Here is a 19,335-nt window from a genome sequence, read left to right as displayed (position 1 = left end):
CATGAAACATTATTTCTATGTCAGAGCTCATCACGTCCCTGGGGTCTCCAACGAAATTGCTGATGCCCTGTCATGTTTTCAGGACGCTCAATTCCGGGCAGTGGCTCCCAAGGCCAAGACAATCCCCTGTACCATCCCACCTTTGCTCATGACCCTCTAAGGGAGGAAGTTCAAACTTACGCTTACTGGGGTCTGGCATGGAGTACCAACCGTACATATGGGTCAGGGAAAAAACGGTTCATCAGATTTTGCCTTATGAATCGGATTATGTCCAGCGAAGGGGATATACTTCCAGCCTCGGAAGGCACTCTGGTTTATTTTGGTTCCTACCTTGCCAGGACAGTTAGGCGTAGTTCCATTTAGCTCTATTTATCCGCTGTTCGTAATCTACATCTCCTGTGGGCACAGTGATCCTCTCCAGGATAAATTACTTCTGAGAAAGGTCCTTTGGGGAATCCTTCGTTACCAGGGCCAGACCCGCATCCTCCGTCAACCTGTCAATCCAGGCATGCTGCTGGCTATTAAGCCCATACTTCGCACGTGGTTGGGGCAACAGGATTTTTCAATGATTTGGGTGGCTTTTACCCCAGGCTTTTTTGCGTTTCTTTGGTGTAGTGAATTCACATGTCAAGGGACCTTTAAGTTTCGCCCTCAGTTGCCACTCTCTGTTTTCAGTTTCTCTGTAAAATTGAGTAGTGGCCAAAATTAGTTAAGACTCATTTTTTCAAGAAAACATAAACATGAATCTCATGTCTGCTGTTTGACGTAAACATGATTCCAAATCTTGCTATATTAATATCTCTATAGTAACAAACTTTAGGAGGGTAAGGTTTGGACAATTGAAAAAAATCATTTGTTCAAAACCAAAGAATTCAAAAGAAAGAAAGGAAAGGCATGACTAGGAAACTTCCATGCTTCCATGCGTTTCAACTTTTGGTGTAGTTTGGCCATCTTGACAGTGTATCTATATCACTCACCGTCATTGTGTCAAGTCCTTTGGACTTATGTACAATAGACATCTTAACAGTCAGGTGTGAATTGCTTGGTTGCTAGATGGTCAGCTGTCGAAAAAGATTTCAGCAAGACTAAAACTGAACTTATATTAAGTACATAGTTGTAACAAGAAAGTAAAGAAAGCTCACTAAGATTAACATCAGTGAGTTCTCATTCTGCTGCAGGAGCTGGTGTCAATTTAAATGACAATGGCATTAAATGGAGTTCGGAGACAATGGGGGAACGTGAACAGTCAACAACAGAGTCAAAAAAGAGAGAACTGCTGATAAGAAAACAGCACGAAAGAGAAAGAATGCAAATAGAAGAAAGGGAAGAACAGAAGGGTGAGAATTGGCCACAACATCAAGAGGCTATTACGGGACCCTCACCGAGGGTATGTAATCATTACCAACGACATTGTAGAGTGCGATCCCTTGTTGCACACAATTCTATCCATGCCATCACTGCCACAACAATTCCAGAGCATGTGATAATGAAAAGGCTAAGGCTTGTCATGTAACACACCTCAAGTGTGCCCATTGTCAGCATGAACAGGAGGTATTAGAAGTATTTTTATACTGTAACACTTAATTTGGGTTTATGGTGGACATTGCTTAACAGAGACAAAAAGATTATGATGCTGTTTTTTTTTAATTGCTGGAAACTAACCCATGTTTCCTGTTGCTCTTGGTAGGAGTTCTAAACAAATATCTCAACATTTGGTCGCCTTAAAAAACAAAGCTTGGATTGTTTATTACTTGTTGTTTTTAATGATAATTAAATGGATGTAGATCATAAGTGGGGCTATCTTCAGGAACATTGTTTGAGTAGTAATGACTCAAGGTTGAGACACACCACTGTGAAAAATTTGTAGGAACAGTTTCCCTCAACTAGACCCTTGCTAGTGTCCGCTTCAAGACCGATTTAGACGGTAAAACTTTTGCTTAGGACTGTCGCATGGGATTTTTGGAGTGCGCGTGGCTAGTGTCACGCAAAACATCGCACACAACTCTGGTCACTCAACATTGCCTATACCTATGGTTGTTGTAGGATTTTAAAACATGCTTTAAAATCCTACCACATTTTTTTGTGACGTACATGACAGTCGTAAGCCAGTTGTAGGTTTGATTCACACAAAACAATTCATGTCATAGGCCTGTCGTAAGCTTGTGGCATGTATCAAAGCTCTACCGTGTAAATCGGCCTTAATACAGTGTCCGCTGAAAAGAGGTTCCCTTAGAATTCGTACTCCCCAGTATTAAAAGGCTTTATTAAGCTTGAAAGGGTCAAATACCACTCCCGTGAAGGGAAAGGGTGTTTGACGGACCAAAAACCAGATTGGGTTTACTCACCAGCTGAAAAACCTATTGAACACCCAAACAAAATAACAGATCATGTTATCGAAGTTGTTGGGCACCTTCCAAATGAAAGCTCATGGCCATGTGGTTATACAAGTTTTTTAAAGTTCCCAACAAACTCAGGAAAAGTGAAAATTACTGGAAAGAGGGTCAACAGAGGCGGTGGGTAGTCGGTTTGGAGCTACCTACCATGCAAGCAGTGGAATCGGCTGTGTAGCCAAGCCAACAAGCCACAGGACTTTGTTTTTTTTCCTACAAGTTATTTCTTTTTGTACTTATAACACAGTCCCTTTGGTTACATGTATCAAAAACATGAAACAACAAACGAAACAAGAGCGTAAATATTAATCTTGCATCCTCCTATTCGGTAATCATATGTTCAAATGCCATCTGTTTGTTTCATAGACAAATATTTGAAAAAAGTGACTGCAATATAATTATTGTTTCTGTCTAGGGACCGCCGGCTGATAGTTGCCTAGTGGAATTTGATGTTCATATGGTTGACATGCTAGTTTTGAGAGCATCAAATTTCCAAGGGGCAACTCTCAGACCTTTAGGAATTTCCTTTATAGCTGTATTTTCCTTTTGTTTTTTGTTTTTGTTTTTTTTCATTTCAATGTATTTTTGACACAAAATCAAATAACCCGGCTTAAAAACTCAAACCCCTAAGAACCTGAAAGAACTAGTAGTTGTTGGGGACAAAATGGAGAAAAACTAACTAAATGTAGAAATGGTATGTCAGCCAATCAGGAGCAAGTTTTTTCATTGCTTGACCAATCAGGAGTGAGTAATTTTGCCTTCAGTGAAAGGAAAATTGAGAAAATTAAATGCCCTCTGTCCCAACCAATCAGCATTCAGTAATTTTACCTTCTATGTTATGAAACAGGCAATGGACAACATTCCTTCCCGGTCTGGAAATGGGATCCAAGAAGTACGTACAGATGCTGTGGTAGCACCTCATCCAATTTATCAAGTTATGAAATCCTGTCATCCGTATGCCCTCAGTGAAGAAGGGAGGATCTCTTTGAAGAATCATAGCGATCGTCAACTCAGTATGAAACAAGTCGGTAAGGGAAGTCCTAGCTCAGGCACAGGCCAGTGGGAAGAAACCCTGACTGGTAAGTAGACCTTTGTGCATTTCCTTGGACAGATAATAATAATAATAATAATAATAATAATAATAATAATAATAATAATAATAATAATAACAATAATTATTATTATTATTATTAATATTATTATTATTATTATTATTATTATTATTATTATTATTATTAAAGACTTTTTGATGAACAAATTGTGATCTGTGTATTGAATTGGATCCTGACAGCAATCGTTTTAGACTGCAAACAAGTTGTTTGAAGTGTTTCTCACAAGGTAAACATCAATTTCTTTTTGCTACACTTGAACTAGTTTGGAGAAAATTTGGATTTTAAGGCCAAATTTCCTTTTAGCATAGTTCTCAATCTTACCCTTCTTTGCATTCATTCTGGTGCATATCTGATATGTCAGCTATCCACAAATGTCAGCTAAGCTAGGGCCAGGAGACACCTGAATTCGGAATGTTGTAATGCCATCTGATGTCCATATATACCATCCAAGAAATTAAAGGTGGCTACGTTTTGATTGGTTCGTAATTTTGCGGAAGGAAATATGAGACTAGTGTAGGTGTATACTTGATTTTGTCACCTCTCTACAATTTTCAAGAACAAAACTATAATTTTAATGTTAGTAGTTATAAAGATGACAGGAAGAATCATAATCCATTTAGAGGATTTATGATATTTAAAATTGTGTGGTTTAAAATACTATATTCTGAGCTTAAAAATTGGCTGTCTGTGTTTTTCTTTTAGCTCAAAATGTCATTTACAATCATTCTGCAGACATTAATTTAAACTCAGAAAATCTTGCTTTAAACCGAGCAATTTGAAGTTTTAGACAATGAGATGTGAAAGTTTCAGCTATACTGTCATATGATTGTAGGTGCACAGAACAGTCCTGAGTAATAAGAAGAAAAGTAGTTTTAGATGCAGGCATTATAATTTCTGAGTTTTGTGTAAGAATTTGCCTTAATTATTATTAATTGTTATTATACAGGCGTCATCTTGGCTGTTTCTAAACACGATGAGTCGTCAAGTGTGATTTGTGCAAGAGAGTTGGACTCAGACTCCATTGGAATAGGACAACCATTTCAGTTGTGGAATGAAAATGATTCTGTCTGGCAGAATGAAAATGTATCAGCTGAAAAACTTGCCTTTGGATCCATTGTAACATTCAGAAAATCCCATGACTTCAAGTGTGTTTACTATAACAAAGTTGACCGTAAACCACAGGTACCAGAACTCCCCAATCTTTAAGGAGGCTTGTGGCAGTTCGTCTGGACTTGGGGTGGAAGTTTTGAAATTACAATCTCGTATACAAGATAAACTTTTACCTCCTTCATACTACATTATCATTTCAACATATGATCAAAGTTAATTTTCTCAGCAGTTTCCATGCGACAGCTATTACCATATCAACGGAAGCGCATAGCCTCTCATTTTAAACATTGGCGATTATCTTGACATCTAGCCCGACACTTTATGATGAAACTTTAGGGATTTAATAAACTACTCAATCTAGACAACTTGTAGGCGAAATTAGAAAAAAAATCTGTAAGAGCGTTTTCGAGTAATTAATGAATCAATTTTTATGGGGTGATTTTGTTTATCCCACATTTTTCACCAATTTCCATAGCAAAATAAAACTTGACACTTTGTCTTTTCTGTTAAAAGGTCATTCCTAATAGCAAAACATTCTAAATGTATATTGAGCATCATGGGTGTCTCTGATTTTAAGATATTTGTGTTTGAAAACAGTTAAAATAAAGCGCAGATGAATGAAAAAGTTCCTACTTTGCAAAATTCGAGATATCTTTAAAATACCCGACAGATTTTTCTGTTAAATTACAAGCGGTTAGAGTAACAATTCTTTTCAATATTCACACAAGTTTTAGGCTCAAGAACCGAAACCGTTGTTAGATAAGAAGGCTGAATCTTGGTCAAGTTTCAGTCATTATTTGCTTTCTCTGAAGAGGTTTATTTTGTTTTTCCAGGTCTTTTCCAGTGCTATTCACGTGCTGTGAATTTTTTATGATTACGCAAAGTTGTGCAAAAGGTAAAATTTACATAAATGTATGCTCCCGCTTCTCAAGTCTTACATTGTAAAATTGTTTATTATTTACTTGAAAACGCTCTTACAGATTTTTTTTCTAATTTCACCTACAAGTTGTCTAGATTGAGTAGTTTAAATCCCTGAAGTTCCGTCATAAAGTGTCTAACTAGATTTTGAGATAATCGACAATGTTTAAAATGAGAGACTATGCGCTTCCATTGCTAATGGTAATAGCTGTTGCTAGGAAACCGATGAGAAAATTAACTTTGATCATATGTTGAAATGATGATGTAGTATGAAGGAGATCGAAGTTTATCTTGTATGCGAGAGTGTAATTTCAAAACTTCCACCCTACGTCCAGAAAAACTGCCACGAGCCTCCTTAAGGGGCATTTGTCATGAGGATTTTGTTATGTGTTGGTCAAAACTACACAAATTTTTGAGGACCCCTGCTCAAGCATGAAATTTTTCTTAGAGCTTCAAGAAGTAATACAGAAGAGTGTTTCATCCAAGTTTGAAACACTGAGAAGTGCGTTGAAAAATTGAGGCCTAGCCAAGTTGTTGTTGTCTTTAAGCTTTGAGGTGTCTGGAAATGAGGTGAAGCCCTCTATACTGAGGGTATGATATAGCTTCTCAAACTGTTTATAATTCTTGGAGAAAATCAATACAAAAGTTCAGCAAATTTATGATAATAATTCAGATTAGCAGGGGTTTCATTAAGTTTTGAAGTAGGGGGCACCTATAGGAGAATAGCTGGGCAGAAAATTACACTTTAGGTGAATTTCTTTATGTTCAGTTTGAAAGTAGGCATGTACTGACTCTTGTGTATCCTGGCACTTGTACGCGGGTCCCGCCTTCTAATGAGAACCCTGATCATGTTTCCAGACCGCCTTTCATCTGTTTTCTCTTCATGAACTTAATTATTGGGTTTTAGCAGAAAATATGAAGTGTCGTCATGAAAGAAGAACAAACCATAGTCAGTGTTTTAACAACATTTCCCAAATTAATATTATGTGCAAGAAAAGAACTTGAAAAAAATTGGCCATTTTTTTTTTAGTTGCAATCCATTTCCATCCTAGCCATCTGTAACCAAAGATAATTAAGAATAAGTAGGTCCTAAGCACTATGAGATCAAAATTATTGTTAACAAAACTCAGGACCATTGTTTTGACATATCCTTTGATAGAAATTTGTTTTTTTGGTTTCCAACTCACTCCAGAATAAGTGGCTGAATGCCCCTGTACAGTTAAGAAAAGAGTGATTCCTGACAGAAATCCAAAACAATTGAAGGGCTGGGAGCATAACCGACTTATGTCGAATTTCAGCCCGTTTTTCGATGTAGCTCGGATTTGTCCAAACTTTTGCATGTAAACTGCAATTCGATTGAAAACCATTGTCCAGTATTTTTTTCACGCCGCTTTGTGTTTCGTATTAATGCCATTGAGAAATTTTACCATCTTGTAAAGATATATCGGTAACATTATAGACACTGGATGACCAAAAGGACAATGCACTGAGGATGAAATACTTGTATTCAATATACTCTCGTTGTCTTTGAAACACGGCACACGAAAGCGGTGTTTTCCGCGGGAGCAACGAAAAGAATGCTGTCACGCTTTTATTTGAATCTGTTACAAACTACTACGTACGTGACAGGAATGTCCGAAATGTAAACAGTTACATTCTCCAAGAGAAAATGTGTCCATTTCCTGGCGTTCAATCCAGCTTTGTCCCGTTTGTCGACATATCACTCTTGATAACGCAAAATACTAGCATTCTACACGATTAACAGGAAGGCATGTAGCCATTTCAACGATTAACAACGATTAACGGCAGTTCTATTAAAAGGTAAAGACTATCTATTCTTTTTTTAACGAGCAGTCGGTGTTAACCGTTGAAAATCTATGTTAATCATACTTTTATTGAATCATTGCCTTGAAATTGTCAAGTTAATCGCTACATACCGAATTTCAAGCCTGGCAAACCACAACTAAGGCTTGCAAAACACCTTGCACATGGCGGGATTTGTCTCCGATGCTCCCGCGGGATTTGATAATCGAATTGAAAAATTCGCCACGGCACAGTCATCACTACCAAGGAGGGATTCTTTGAACAACATTTCCACCAGTTCCTGTGAACTGCATTCGTCAATTTCATAACTTTTCAAAAGATCCATAGATGTCGTGCGTTTACAAACTTCACCAAACAAAAGCGAAACCAACTAGCCAGTACGATACGCAAGTTGTTTATCCCGACTGCCTTGATCTATTTTGGGCTTGTTACAACCCGCAAAAGCAAACCATGATATCATCTCAAACGGTACTTATAGAAACAACAACTGGTGCAGCTAAACACGGCTCGTGGACAGTGGAAACTTTTAGCCTACCGATAATTTGGAAAACGAGTCTGCCGTGGACAAAACCTATAAAAAAATTTGCCTTCCAAGCGCGTTCACTTGTAGACAAGCAAACTACCAAATCCCCCTCCCCCTCCCCCTGACTCAATGTTGTCTTTTGGGTCACGAACAGTTTCCTGGCAAGCATCACTTCCCACATCAACATTGCATAAGGGGGAGGGGGGGAGGGAGAAGTAACTGTGGTAGAATTATGAAGGGGGAAACAGTAAGTGAGTGGTTTTTTTGGCTGTCTGTGTTCGCTTCTCATTGCATAGGGGGAGGGGGTGGGAGGGAGAAGTAAGCAAGTGGTTTTTGTTCTGTTCATGTTTGGTTTTCTCAAGGAGTTTTGTCCACGATTGTAAAACCGCGAAATGTTTTCCAAAGCAGGGAGAGCCAAAATTCGTACAAATCCGTGCAAAATCGAAAGCTGGGCTAAAATTCGACATAAGTCGGTTATGCTCTCAGACCTTCAATTGAAGTGTTGGCTATACAAGTTTTCAAGAGCTAGATTCAAATCCATGACTTCTGTGATGCAAGCTAATTGCAGTGCTAGATAACAACTGAGCTATATCTTATAGCCAATCTGAAACTTGTCATTATGTGAGTTCACAATAAATTAACTGTACTTACATAACTGGGATGTTCTTTCATTGATTTGTTGAATATTTATGGGATAACTAAACTCCAGTGTTTCATATTTTGTATGTTCTTTTTCAGGATGTGCAAGAGATCTTCATAGGCTTGTATGTTACAGAATGCGTATTTCCTGGAATATCAGATGCATTTCCCAAAGCTAAGATTCATACCAATAGTCTAAGCATGGATGAAATGCCCACTCCTTGCATAGCTGCAATTGGTATGGAAAGTGCCTGTATAAAAAATGAAAGAGTAGAATTCACTTCATGCCGGGGTGAAAAGGTTATCCTGGAACTACTTTGCCGTGAACATTTGCAGCTGTTAGCATCAATAATTGAGCTTCAGTTGAGATTACGATCTGACGAACTGCAAGATGTGGCACTTGTCAAAATTGTTGAGATGCAGCACTCACAGAGACACCCTAGGTATTCAGCTGTTTGCGTTGGACTACTTCTCAGTAAGTGGGATAATTGTCTTGTCTTATAGCTAGAGGGAGGAAAAGGGTAGGGACATGGAGGTTTTTGTGTTATCTAGGAGACTTTCAGTATGTCAATAAAAGGGTTTACTCCCCCCCCCCTCCCCCATGCCCTCTTCTGTTTTGCCTCTATTGCATTCCAATGCCTGTCTTCCCTGTCACTTTTACCACTATGTCCGGGACAGAAGTGAACAAGGGTGACGGGTATTACAGTGCACAATGGCAATCCTTCAGTTCATTCCAATTGATAATGACATATGACAGTGTAGTGTCCAAATGGTAATCTTGTCATTGATAAATTATAATTGATTGTTAGGAAACCGACTCCTGAAAACGCGGATGTATACGTGAAAAATCCATCTATCATTTATACATCAGGGCCTAGTTGATTGAAAGCCGATTAACACTAATCCCTGATTAAGAGTTAACCGAGGTTTTCATCTCGCTCGTTAAATTTGTTTTTAAAAGCTGAGTTAAGGCTGAAGGTAAAGAAAAGTCTAAGTCAAAACTGAAGGGCAAAAAATCTCTTGGAAAAATGATTATTGATTGGTAGTTAAACTCGAATCAAACTTCACATGAACCTAGGATTAGCTTAATTGGGCTTTGAACAACTGTGCCCAGGCTTAAAACATAGCATCACATTTCTTTCACATATACTACTCATCAGCATTCAAATCGTAACAGTATGCTGGGTGTTTGTCATGTGAACTTAGTTTAATGGCCAAGCTGACCCACGGGTTCTGTATAGCTCAGTGGTAGAGCATCCGAACTAGTAATCGGAAGGTCTTAGGTTTGACTCCTGATAGGAGCACTCAGATTTCCTTTTGCTCCGGTATACCTGAGTCACTGAGTGAGAAGGTCTAAGAAAAATACCTTGATCAGTTACCCACCAGGCTTAAAACAACATGACATTTCTTTCACAAGAAATGTTTGAACAGTTCAGTGATATCTCGTCCTTTCCTTCTCTCAAGAAAACACAAAAATTACTTCACACTGTATTTCCTAAAAAAACTCCAGCAGTGAGTGTTGGTCTTTATTTAGTTCTCCTTTTCCTTTTACAAACAGAATTTAGTCCAACAGTTAACAGCGTTAACAACATAATTGTAAAATGCAGTTAATGGAGTGTGATGCTCTTGAGCTCAGTTGTTACTGTGTCAACAGTTAGCATTACATAATGCAAATTGGTCGTGGATGTACTTTTACTCTCCTCGTACAATACCTATTCTTCTAGCATGTTGCAATACCGTCTGTTACATTTTATATCCTTCGTTTTGTATGGCTAAAAGGTATAAATAGCTCTATTCATGTCTCGTTCAGCGCTATGTGAATCTCTTGTATTCGATAGTACTTTACTTGCCATTGGCTTAGTCCAAGACATATGTCTAATAATTATAAAAGGTCTAGTAAAAATCCGAGTATCACTCATTTGCAGCTTCTCCTCTGGGCCTTACTCACCCCCTGGACAAGAGCTTACCAGACAAGATTCTACGGGGTGAGTACATTGACTTTACAATGTTATTGCCAGATTCATTAACTCAGCCCCAGACTCCCGACATCCAGCTTTGGTTAGATGACTCAGTCCCAAGCTCCTCTGCCCCTCTGACCATGGTACGCAAACGGAAACCTGTTATTGACACTTTTCATAAGTGGTTAGACGCATACACCACCTATATGTTAGTGATCGTTGAGTCGCACCCTCGGCGATCGCTCGAGCTTCTGAAATACCAGCAAATTATAAGCAGAGCAGCTACAAAATTCAAGGGTCTGGCCTTCCTCTCCTATGATGAACAGTTCCGTCGTAGGGCCGCCTATGATCTAACTCTCAACTGGGACCAGGCTGATTTGGAACTCTGGACCGTTACCTTCTCTGGCCTTGCTAAGCCACACTGTCTTGTCTGCTCCAGCCCATACCACAGCCAAAGCGACTGCCCCAGTGACGACCTGTCCCACTTGCAGCCCAAGAGTGGACCTGTCTGCTTCCGCTTCAACCATTCAAGTTTCTTGCCCAGGACTCTGTACCATCAGTATCCACCCCTATTAATGTAGTTGTTTTAGACTGGGAACTTTCTCGGCACCCTGATCGTAATTTTGTTAGTAACGTAATTAATTCTCTTCATTATGGTACACATGTCAGCCGGGTCTCTCAAAATCTCATATCAGCTATTCAGCACCCCGACGTAGTTTCATGTAATCTTCGCACGGAGCTTAGTTTGGGTCGTGTGGCAGGGCCATTTAATTCCCCTCCCCTCCCTAATCTCCAATTTCACCCTGTGGGTGTGGTACCCAAAAAACGCTCTTCAGAATGGCGCACGGTCTATCACTTATCCTACCCAGAGGGCGATAATATAAACAATCATATCCCTGAGGACCCCTACACTCTCCAGTATGTTCAGGTGGACGATGCCATACATATCCTCCAGTCCCTGGGCCTGGGTTCTTTCATGGCTAAAACTGATCTTAAATCAGCCTTTTGCAAAAACCCCATTCATCCCGACGATTGGCACCTCCTTGGGATACACTGGCAGAGCCAGTGCTGTGTTGATCTCTACCTCCCCTTTTGGCTTTGGTCAGCTCCTTTCCTCTTCAATCGGCTTTAGGATGCCTTAGAATGGATATTGAAGCACAATTATGGGTTGCAGCATGTCCTGCATATTCTGGATGATTTTTTCATTGCTGAACAAGCTTAAAAATTGGCCGTCTGTGTTTTTCTTTTAACTCAAAATGTCATTTACAATCATTCTGCAGACATTAATTTAACCTTAGAAAATCTTGCTTTAAACCAAGCAATTTGAAGTTCTAGACAATGAGATGTGAAAGTTTCAGCTATACTGTCATATGATTGTGGGTGTAAAGAACAGTCCTGAGTAAAAAGAAGAAAAGTAGTTATAAATGCAGGCATTATAATTTATGAGTTTTGTGGAAGAATTTGCCTTTATTATTATTAATTGTTATTATACAGGTGTCATCTTGGCTGTTTCTAAACACGATGAGTCATCAAGTATGATTTTTGCAAGAGAGGTGGACTCAAAGTTCAATGGAGAAGGACAACCATTTCAGTTGTGGAATGAAAATGATTCTGTCTGGCAGAATGAATTTGTATCAGCTGAAAAACTTGCCTTTGGATCCATTGTAACATTCAGAAAATACCATGGCGTCAACTGTGTTTACTACAACAAAGTTGACTGTAAACCCCAGGTACCAGAACTCTCCAATCTTTAAGGAGGCTTGTGGCAGTTCATCTGGACTTGGGGTGGAAGTTTTGAAATTACAATCTCGTATACAAGATAAACTTTTACCTCCTTCATACTACATTGTCATTTCAACATATGATCAAAGTTAATTTTCTCAGCAGTTTCCATGCAACAGCTATTACCATATCAACGGAAGCGCATAGCCTCTCATTTTAAACATTGGCGATTATCTTGAAATCTAGCCAGACACTTTATGACGAAACTTTAGGGATTTAAACTACTCAATCTAGACAACTTGTAGGCGAAATTAGAAAAAAATCTGTAAGAGCGTTTTCGAGTAATTAATGAATCAATTTTTATGGGGTGATTTTGTTTATCCCACATTTTTCACCAATTTCCATAGCAAAATAAAACTTGACACTTTGTCTTTTCTGTTAAAAGGTCATTCCTAATAGCAAAACATTCTAAATGTATATTGAGCATCATGGGGGTCTCCGATTTTAAGATATTTATGTTTGAAAACAGTTAAAATAAAGGGCAGATGAATGAAAAAGTTCCAACTTTGCATAAATCGAGATATCTTTAAAATACCCGACAGATTTTTCTGTTAAATTACAAGCGGTTAGAGTAACAATTCTTTTCAATATTCACTCAAGTTTTAGGCTCAAGAATCGAAACCGTTGGGAATAGCAAAACATTCTAAATGTATATTGAACATCATGGGTGTCTCCGATTTTAAGATATTTATGTTTGAAAACAGTTAAAATAAAGCGCGGTTGTATGAAAAAGTTCCTACTTTGCATAAATCGAGATATCTTTAAAATACCCGACAGATTTTTCTGTTAAATTACAAGTGGTTAGAGTAACAATTCTTTTCAATATTCACACAAGTTTTAGGCTCAAGAACCGAAACCGTTGTTAGACAAGAAGGCTGAATCTTGGTCAAGTTTCAGTCATTATTTGCTTTCTCTGAACAAGAGGTTTATTTTGTTTGTCCAGGTCTATTCCAGTGCTATTCACGTGCTGTGAATTTTTTATGATTATGCAAAGTTGTGCAAAAGGTAAAATTTTCATAAATGTATGCTCCCGCTTCTCAAGTCTTACATTGTAAAATTGTTTATTATTCACTTGAAAACGCTCTTACAGATTTTTTTCTAATTTCACCTACAAGTTGTCTAGATTGAGTAGTTTAAATCCCTAAAGTTCCGTCATAAAGTGTCTAACTAGATTTTGAGATAATCGACAATGTTTAAAATGAGAGACTATGCGCTTCCATTGCTAATGGTAATAGCTGTTGCTAGGAAACCGATGAGAAAATTAACTTTGATCATATGTTGAAATGATGATGTAGTATGAAGGAGATCGAAGTTTATCTTGTATGCGAGAGTGTAATTTCAAAACTTCCGCCCTACGTCCAGAAAAACTGCCGCGAGCCTCCTTAAGGGGCATTTGTCATGAGGATTTTGTTATGTGTTGGTCAAAACTACACAAATTTTTGAGGACCCCTGCTCAAGCATGAAATTTTTCTTAGAGCTTCAAGAAGTAATACAGAAGAGTGTTTCATCCAAGTTTGAAACACTGAGAAGTGCGTTGAAAAATTGAGGCCTAGCCAAGTTGTTGTTGTCTTTAAGCTTTGAGATGCTTGGAAATGAGGTGAAGCCCTCTATACTGAGGGTATGATATAGCTTCTCAAACTGTTTATAATTCTTGGAGAAAATCAATACAAAAGTTCAGCAAATTTATGATAATAATTCAGATTAGCAGGGGTTTCATTAAGTTTTGAAGTAGGGGGCACCTATAGGAGAATAGCTGGGCAGAAAATTACACTTTAGGTGAATTTCTTTATGTTCAGTTTGAAAGTAGGCATGTACTGACTCTTGTGTATCCTGGCACTTGTACGCGGGTCCCGCCTTCTAATGAGAACCCTGATCATGTTTCCAGACCACCTTTCATCTGTTTTCTCTTCATGAACTTAATTATTGGGTTTTAGCAGAAAATATGAAGTGTCGTCATGAAAGAAGAACAAACCATAGTCAGTGTTTTAACAACATTTCCCAAATTAATATTATGTGCAAGAAAAGAACTTGAAAAAAATTGGCCATTTTTTTTTAGTTGCAATCCATTTCCATCCTAGCCATCTGTAGCCAAAGATAATTAAGAATAGGTAGGTCCTGAGCACTATGAGATCAAAATTATTGTTAGCAAAACTCAGGACCATTGTTTTGGCATATCCTTTGATACAAATTTGTTTTTTTGGTTTCCAACTCACTCCAGAATAACTGGCTGAATGCCCCTGTACAGTTAAGAAAAGAGTGATTCCTGACAGAAATCCAAAAATATTGAAGTGTTGGCTATACAAGTTTTCAAGAGTAGGTTAAAATCCATGACTTCTGTGATGCAAGCTGTGCAGTGCTAGATAACAACTGAGCTATATCTTATAGCCAATCTGAAACTTGTCATTATGTGAGTTCACAATAAATTAACTGTACTTACATAACTGGGATGTTCTTTCATTGATTTGTTGAATATTTATGGGATAACTAAACTCCAGTGTTTCATATTTTGTATGTTCTTTTTCAGGATGTGCAAAAGATTCAGAAAGACCTGGGTGTTACAGAATGCATATTTCCTGGAATATCAGATGCATTTCCCAAAGCTAAGATTCATACCAAAAGTCTAAGCATGGATGAAATGCCCACTCCTCGCATAGCTGCAATTGGTATGAAATGTGCCTGTATAAAAAATGAAAGAGTAGAATTCACTTCATGCCGGGGTGAAAAGGTTAGCCTGGAACTACTTTGCCGTGAACATTCGCAGCTGTCAGCATCAACAATTAAGCTTCAGTTGAGATTACCATCTGACAAACGGCAAGATGTGGCACTTGTCAAAATTGTTGAGATGCAGCAGTCACTTAGACACGCTAGGTATTCAGCTGTTTGCGTTGGACTACTTCTCAGTAAGTGGGATAATTGTCTTGTCTTATAGCTAGAGGGAGGAAAAGGGTGGGGACATGGAGGTTTTTGTGTTATCTAGGAGACTTTCAGTATGTCAATAAAAGGGTTTTCTTTTTGCCCCCCCCCCCCCCCCATGCCCCCTTCTGTTTTGCCTCTATTGCATTCCAATGCCCGTCTTCCCTGTCACTTTTACCACTATGTCCGGGACGGAAGTGAACAATGGTGACGGGTATTACAGTGCACAATGGCAATCCTTCAGTTCATTCCAATTGATAATGACATATGACAGTGTAGTGTCCAAATGGTAATCTTGTCATTGATAAATTATAATTGATTGTTAGGAAACCGACTCCTGAAAACGCGGATGTATACGTGAAAAATCCATCTATCATTTTTACATCAGGGCCTAGTTGATTGAAAGCCGATTAACATTAATCCCTGATTAAAAGTTAACCGAGGTTTTCATCTCGCTCATTAAATTTGTTTTTAAAAGCTGAGTTAAGGCTGAAGGTAAAGAAAAGTCTAAGTCAAAACTGAAGGGCAAAAAATCTCTTGGAAAAATGATTATTGATTGGTAGTTAAACTCGAATCAAACTTCACATGAACCTAGGATTAGCTTAATTGGGCTTTGAACAACTGTGCCCAGGCTTAAAACATAGCATCACATTTCTTTCACATATACTACTCATCAGCATTCAAATCGTAACAGTATGCTGGGTGTTTGTCATGTGAACTTAGTTTAATGGCCAAGCTGACCCACGGGTTCTGTATAGCTCAGTGGTAGAGCATCCGAACTAGTAATCGGAAGGTCTTAGGTTTGACTCCTGATAGGAGCACTCAGATTTCCTTTTGCTCCGGTATACCTGAGTCACTGAGTGAGAAGGTCTAAGAAAAATACCTTGATCAGTTACCCACCAGGCTTAAAACAACATGACATTTCTTTCACAAGAAATGTTTGAACAGTTCAGTGATATCTCGTCCTTTCCTTCTCTCAAGAAAACACAAAAATTACTTCACACTGTACTTCCTAAAAAAAACTCCAGCAGTGAGTGTTGGTCTTTATTTAGTTCTCCTTTTCCTTTTACAAACAGAATTTAGTCCAACAGTGATTTCAACTACTGAAGAGCTTGTGGAAATACGACATGGTAACGGCACGTGGACATTAGTCCCAGGAAAAGTTTTGTTTGACACCGGCAATAAAGGGGCAACAGGTATCTCTAAAAAGCTTGTTGACAAGCTGAATTTACAGCCAGACATGAAAAAGTTGGTAGATCGTGTTACTGGTGGTGGAAAAGTACTTCGTTGCGGCAGAGTTGCAATTGAAATAAAAGTGCGGGGACACCACTTTAAAGTTGACAATGCCTCGGTTGGTGCTCCAACACCTTCCACTGATCTTTTAATCGGAAAAGATGTTAATGACCAGCTCATTAGTAGAAAATACACTTTTGGAAAATAAGTAAGTTTGTAAGCGTGCATGCCATGTTTTATTGATCAACTTAACTACAAATAACAGTTGGTCATCAAACAATGGCTGGTCAACAATTTGCTATGGAATGTGCTGACCACCTCCTTGAAAAGGGGATGATTTTAAGATGTTAAATTAAAGGTAGCTTAGATATAAGAATTTTATGTAAAAAATATCAGTGTATTTCGACACTTTAGGAAAGTCATTTTTTTAATGTCCACGAGGCTGACGTATGGAGACGTTTGCAACGCTATTGTCCAACAGTATTTAAAGTATATTATTTTATGAGTTCATAGTTTCCAAAACAACTGAGCACTGATTAACAAGGACACAAACTTTAAAATAATGTCTTCTCATTGCTCCGGCAAGTATATTACTTTAATTTATGAAATCTGTTAAGATATATTTTCTTTTCTTTTTTCCTGTGGTCTCTTTTGTCATATTTTCCCACATTAAAAATTAAGAATTATTTTTTACTTTGGCAGTCTCTTGAAGTTGACCATTATTACATTGTACTTGAATCAATTTTTAGTCAAACAGCATTTGGAACCTCCAACCATCCGACCAATTTTGTTCTCAATGGTGATCGCTTAAAGGCGCCGATTTAACTGCAATGTCATACTTGGTTTGAAAAGACAGTTACCGAGAAAACACTTAAGTACCACACACACATTCTGATTCGGAAATAGCTACAGTAACCTTAAAACGCTAGAATCAAACGGTAAAGTACTTCTCAAATAAACCCATTCAACACTGTTTGCTTTAATTGGGAGTGTCGTGTGGGAGCAGAGATTCAACTGTAGCTTGTAGTATGTGTCTCGAACAGTTGTCATCGGTCAATTAAGTGGGCATGAAATGTCCAGTCCTTATTTATTGTAACTTTTAAAGTTTTTACGCTTGTGTTGGGTATTTTATACTTAGATCCTTATAATATGGGTACAGTAGTCAAAAATGTAACAAGATTAACTAAAATTTGTGCAATTGTGAAGGACAAAAAATTTAAAAATAAATGTTAGCTGTCTTTATTTTTCTCTGGGAAAAATACAAACGCCAACGTAGAAGTTATGCAGAAGTCAGTTCCAGTAATGCTCCCCCCCTCTGGACATTACTCCATCCCGAGGGACCAGCTATTTGCCCTATCCCGGGGAATTGGACAGCCTCGTGATTTTCACCTCACACACTGTCACTTATCGGAAGAGACTATAAGTTTATGATTAACCTTCAGTCTACTGAAGGAGGACGAAATCCATAGAACGAACAGTCACTGGAGCAATACAGAGAAGTAAGACTATTTGAGACTGAGTTAGTTTAGCCTGAATTAGCTTTTTGTGTGCTCAGAAACTAATAAATGAACTTATCCTTTAGCTGTACCGTGGGACATTTGAGCAACTTGTTTTCCCCCGCAGTGAGGCATTGGCTGGTTTGGGGAGGAGGGAGGAGAGGGGCGGGGTAAGTAATGCTGAAAATGACTGACGCATTATTTCAGATTAGTAAACCATAACTATTACCTCATGTAGTAGCTAAACGGTAAATTGTTTTGTTTAAATCACAGATTAATAGCGTTAAATTGTTATTTCAGCCACTACTAGTTCTTTTTAAACAATTTTCTACCTGTTTAGCTTTGAAAGTCATGAGTGTAGCTGTCTTTTTTGTCCAGTAGAATCCTGGAATAGTGTTAAGTTATGCTGTAATACCGCGTCTAGTCCTGTGCAGTCTTTCTTAGTCGTAGTCTTAAATAGAGTTGTATTGTTAAATATTATTTGGTAACGTATTAAATAAAGTCTACGTTGGAACCAAGTTCCTGTAAGAGATTTTATGTCCTGTAACAGATCTCGCCTCCTCTCCAAAACCAGCTTGTGCTTCCGTCGGTCCCAGGCCGAAAACGTGTTATCACACCATCTAAATGCACGGTTGCGTTGTCTGGAAATGCTTTCTGCCGTTAGTAGACATCCTATCATCGAGATTCAAGGTATTTGTCTCGTTGGGGTGATCTTAAAGGAGTCCTTCAGGTGAAACTTACAGGCGACGTAACATTTTTATTTGAAAGATCTCGTCGCCAGTGGAAGGATTTTTGTTCTCAATGCGGACTCAAAATATCAGCTCCCTTGCTTTTTCGTAGAAGGCACTTTTTCTTGTATGGTTATGCATTCAACAAAATGTAAACTCGGCAATTAGAGGAAAAGAAATAGCTTTGAAACGCGCCTTGTGTTTTTTTCATTGCTAAAATCTATCATGGTGGATTTCCACTTCTGTCTATTTTTTTAGGTATGTGGATTTTTTCCCTCAATTGTCTTTTTAAAGAATTGTGTCCTGCAACGTGAGAACGTCCACGTTGGCCAGGCCAGGTGAGAAATCTTATTCAAAGAGAGGGTGACCAACTGTCCCGTTTTTCAAAAAAATAGTTGGTTCGCCCACCTCGGTCAACGCCACGGAGTTTGCTTGCAGCGTGTCACGTTAGACATGTTTGAGCTTTATGTTGGTAGAGCAGCAAAAATTAGGGAAGACAAATTTAAACGAGCAGAAAGGGAATTAAATAAATAAAGAAATAAAAATGAATTAGTAGCACAAGAAGAATCAATTCTAACTTAATAATTGCATCATTTTATTTCCATCATTTTCCTTATAGCAATGTTGTATGCTGACTTTTAAAACAGGTGTTTTTAAGAAAAAAACAATACAAAAAACAGTGACTTCCTGTCAGACTTGTCTGAAAGCC

The 19,335-nt window shown here is 38.2% G+C and overlaps 2 protein-coding genes across 2 annotated transcripts in view; one reads left to right on the top strand and one right to left on the bottom strand.

Moving 5' to 3' along the window:
* The window catches only part of LOC146484509 (uncharacterized), a 278,821-nt gene that overhangs the window by 10,525 nt on the left and 248,961 nt on the right, over positions 1-19,335 (bottom strand). The gene's annotated exons all lie outside the window — the stretch shown is intronic.
* On the top strand, positions 3,366-18,416 carry LOC146484521 (uncharacterized). Its single transcript, XM_085104596.1, has 7 exons — positions 3,366-3,469; positions 4,449-4,684; positions 8,616-8,991; positions 10,442-10,501; positions 11,969-12,204; positions 14,781-15,156; positions 16,246-18,416. The coding sequence occupies exons 1-7, from the start codon at positions 3,406-3,408 to the stop codon at positions 16,608-16,610; spliced, it is 1,713 nt and encodes a 570-aa protein (XP_084960722.1). The 5' UTR covers positions 3,366-3,405; the 3' UTR covers positions 16,611-18,416.

Source organism: Pavona decussata, unplaced genomic scaffold (assembly GCF_977016875.1).
Source record: "Pavona decussata unplaced genomic scaffold, jaPavDecu1.1 SCAFFOLD_32, whole genome shotgun sequence".
Classification (NCBI taxonomy): Eukaryota; Metazoa; Cnidaria; class Anthozoa; order Scleractinia; family Agariciidae; genus Pavona; species Pavona decussata.
This window is presented reverse-complemented; position numbering and strand designations above follow the sequence as displayed.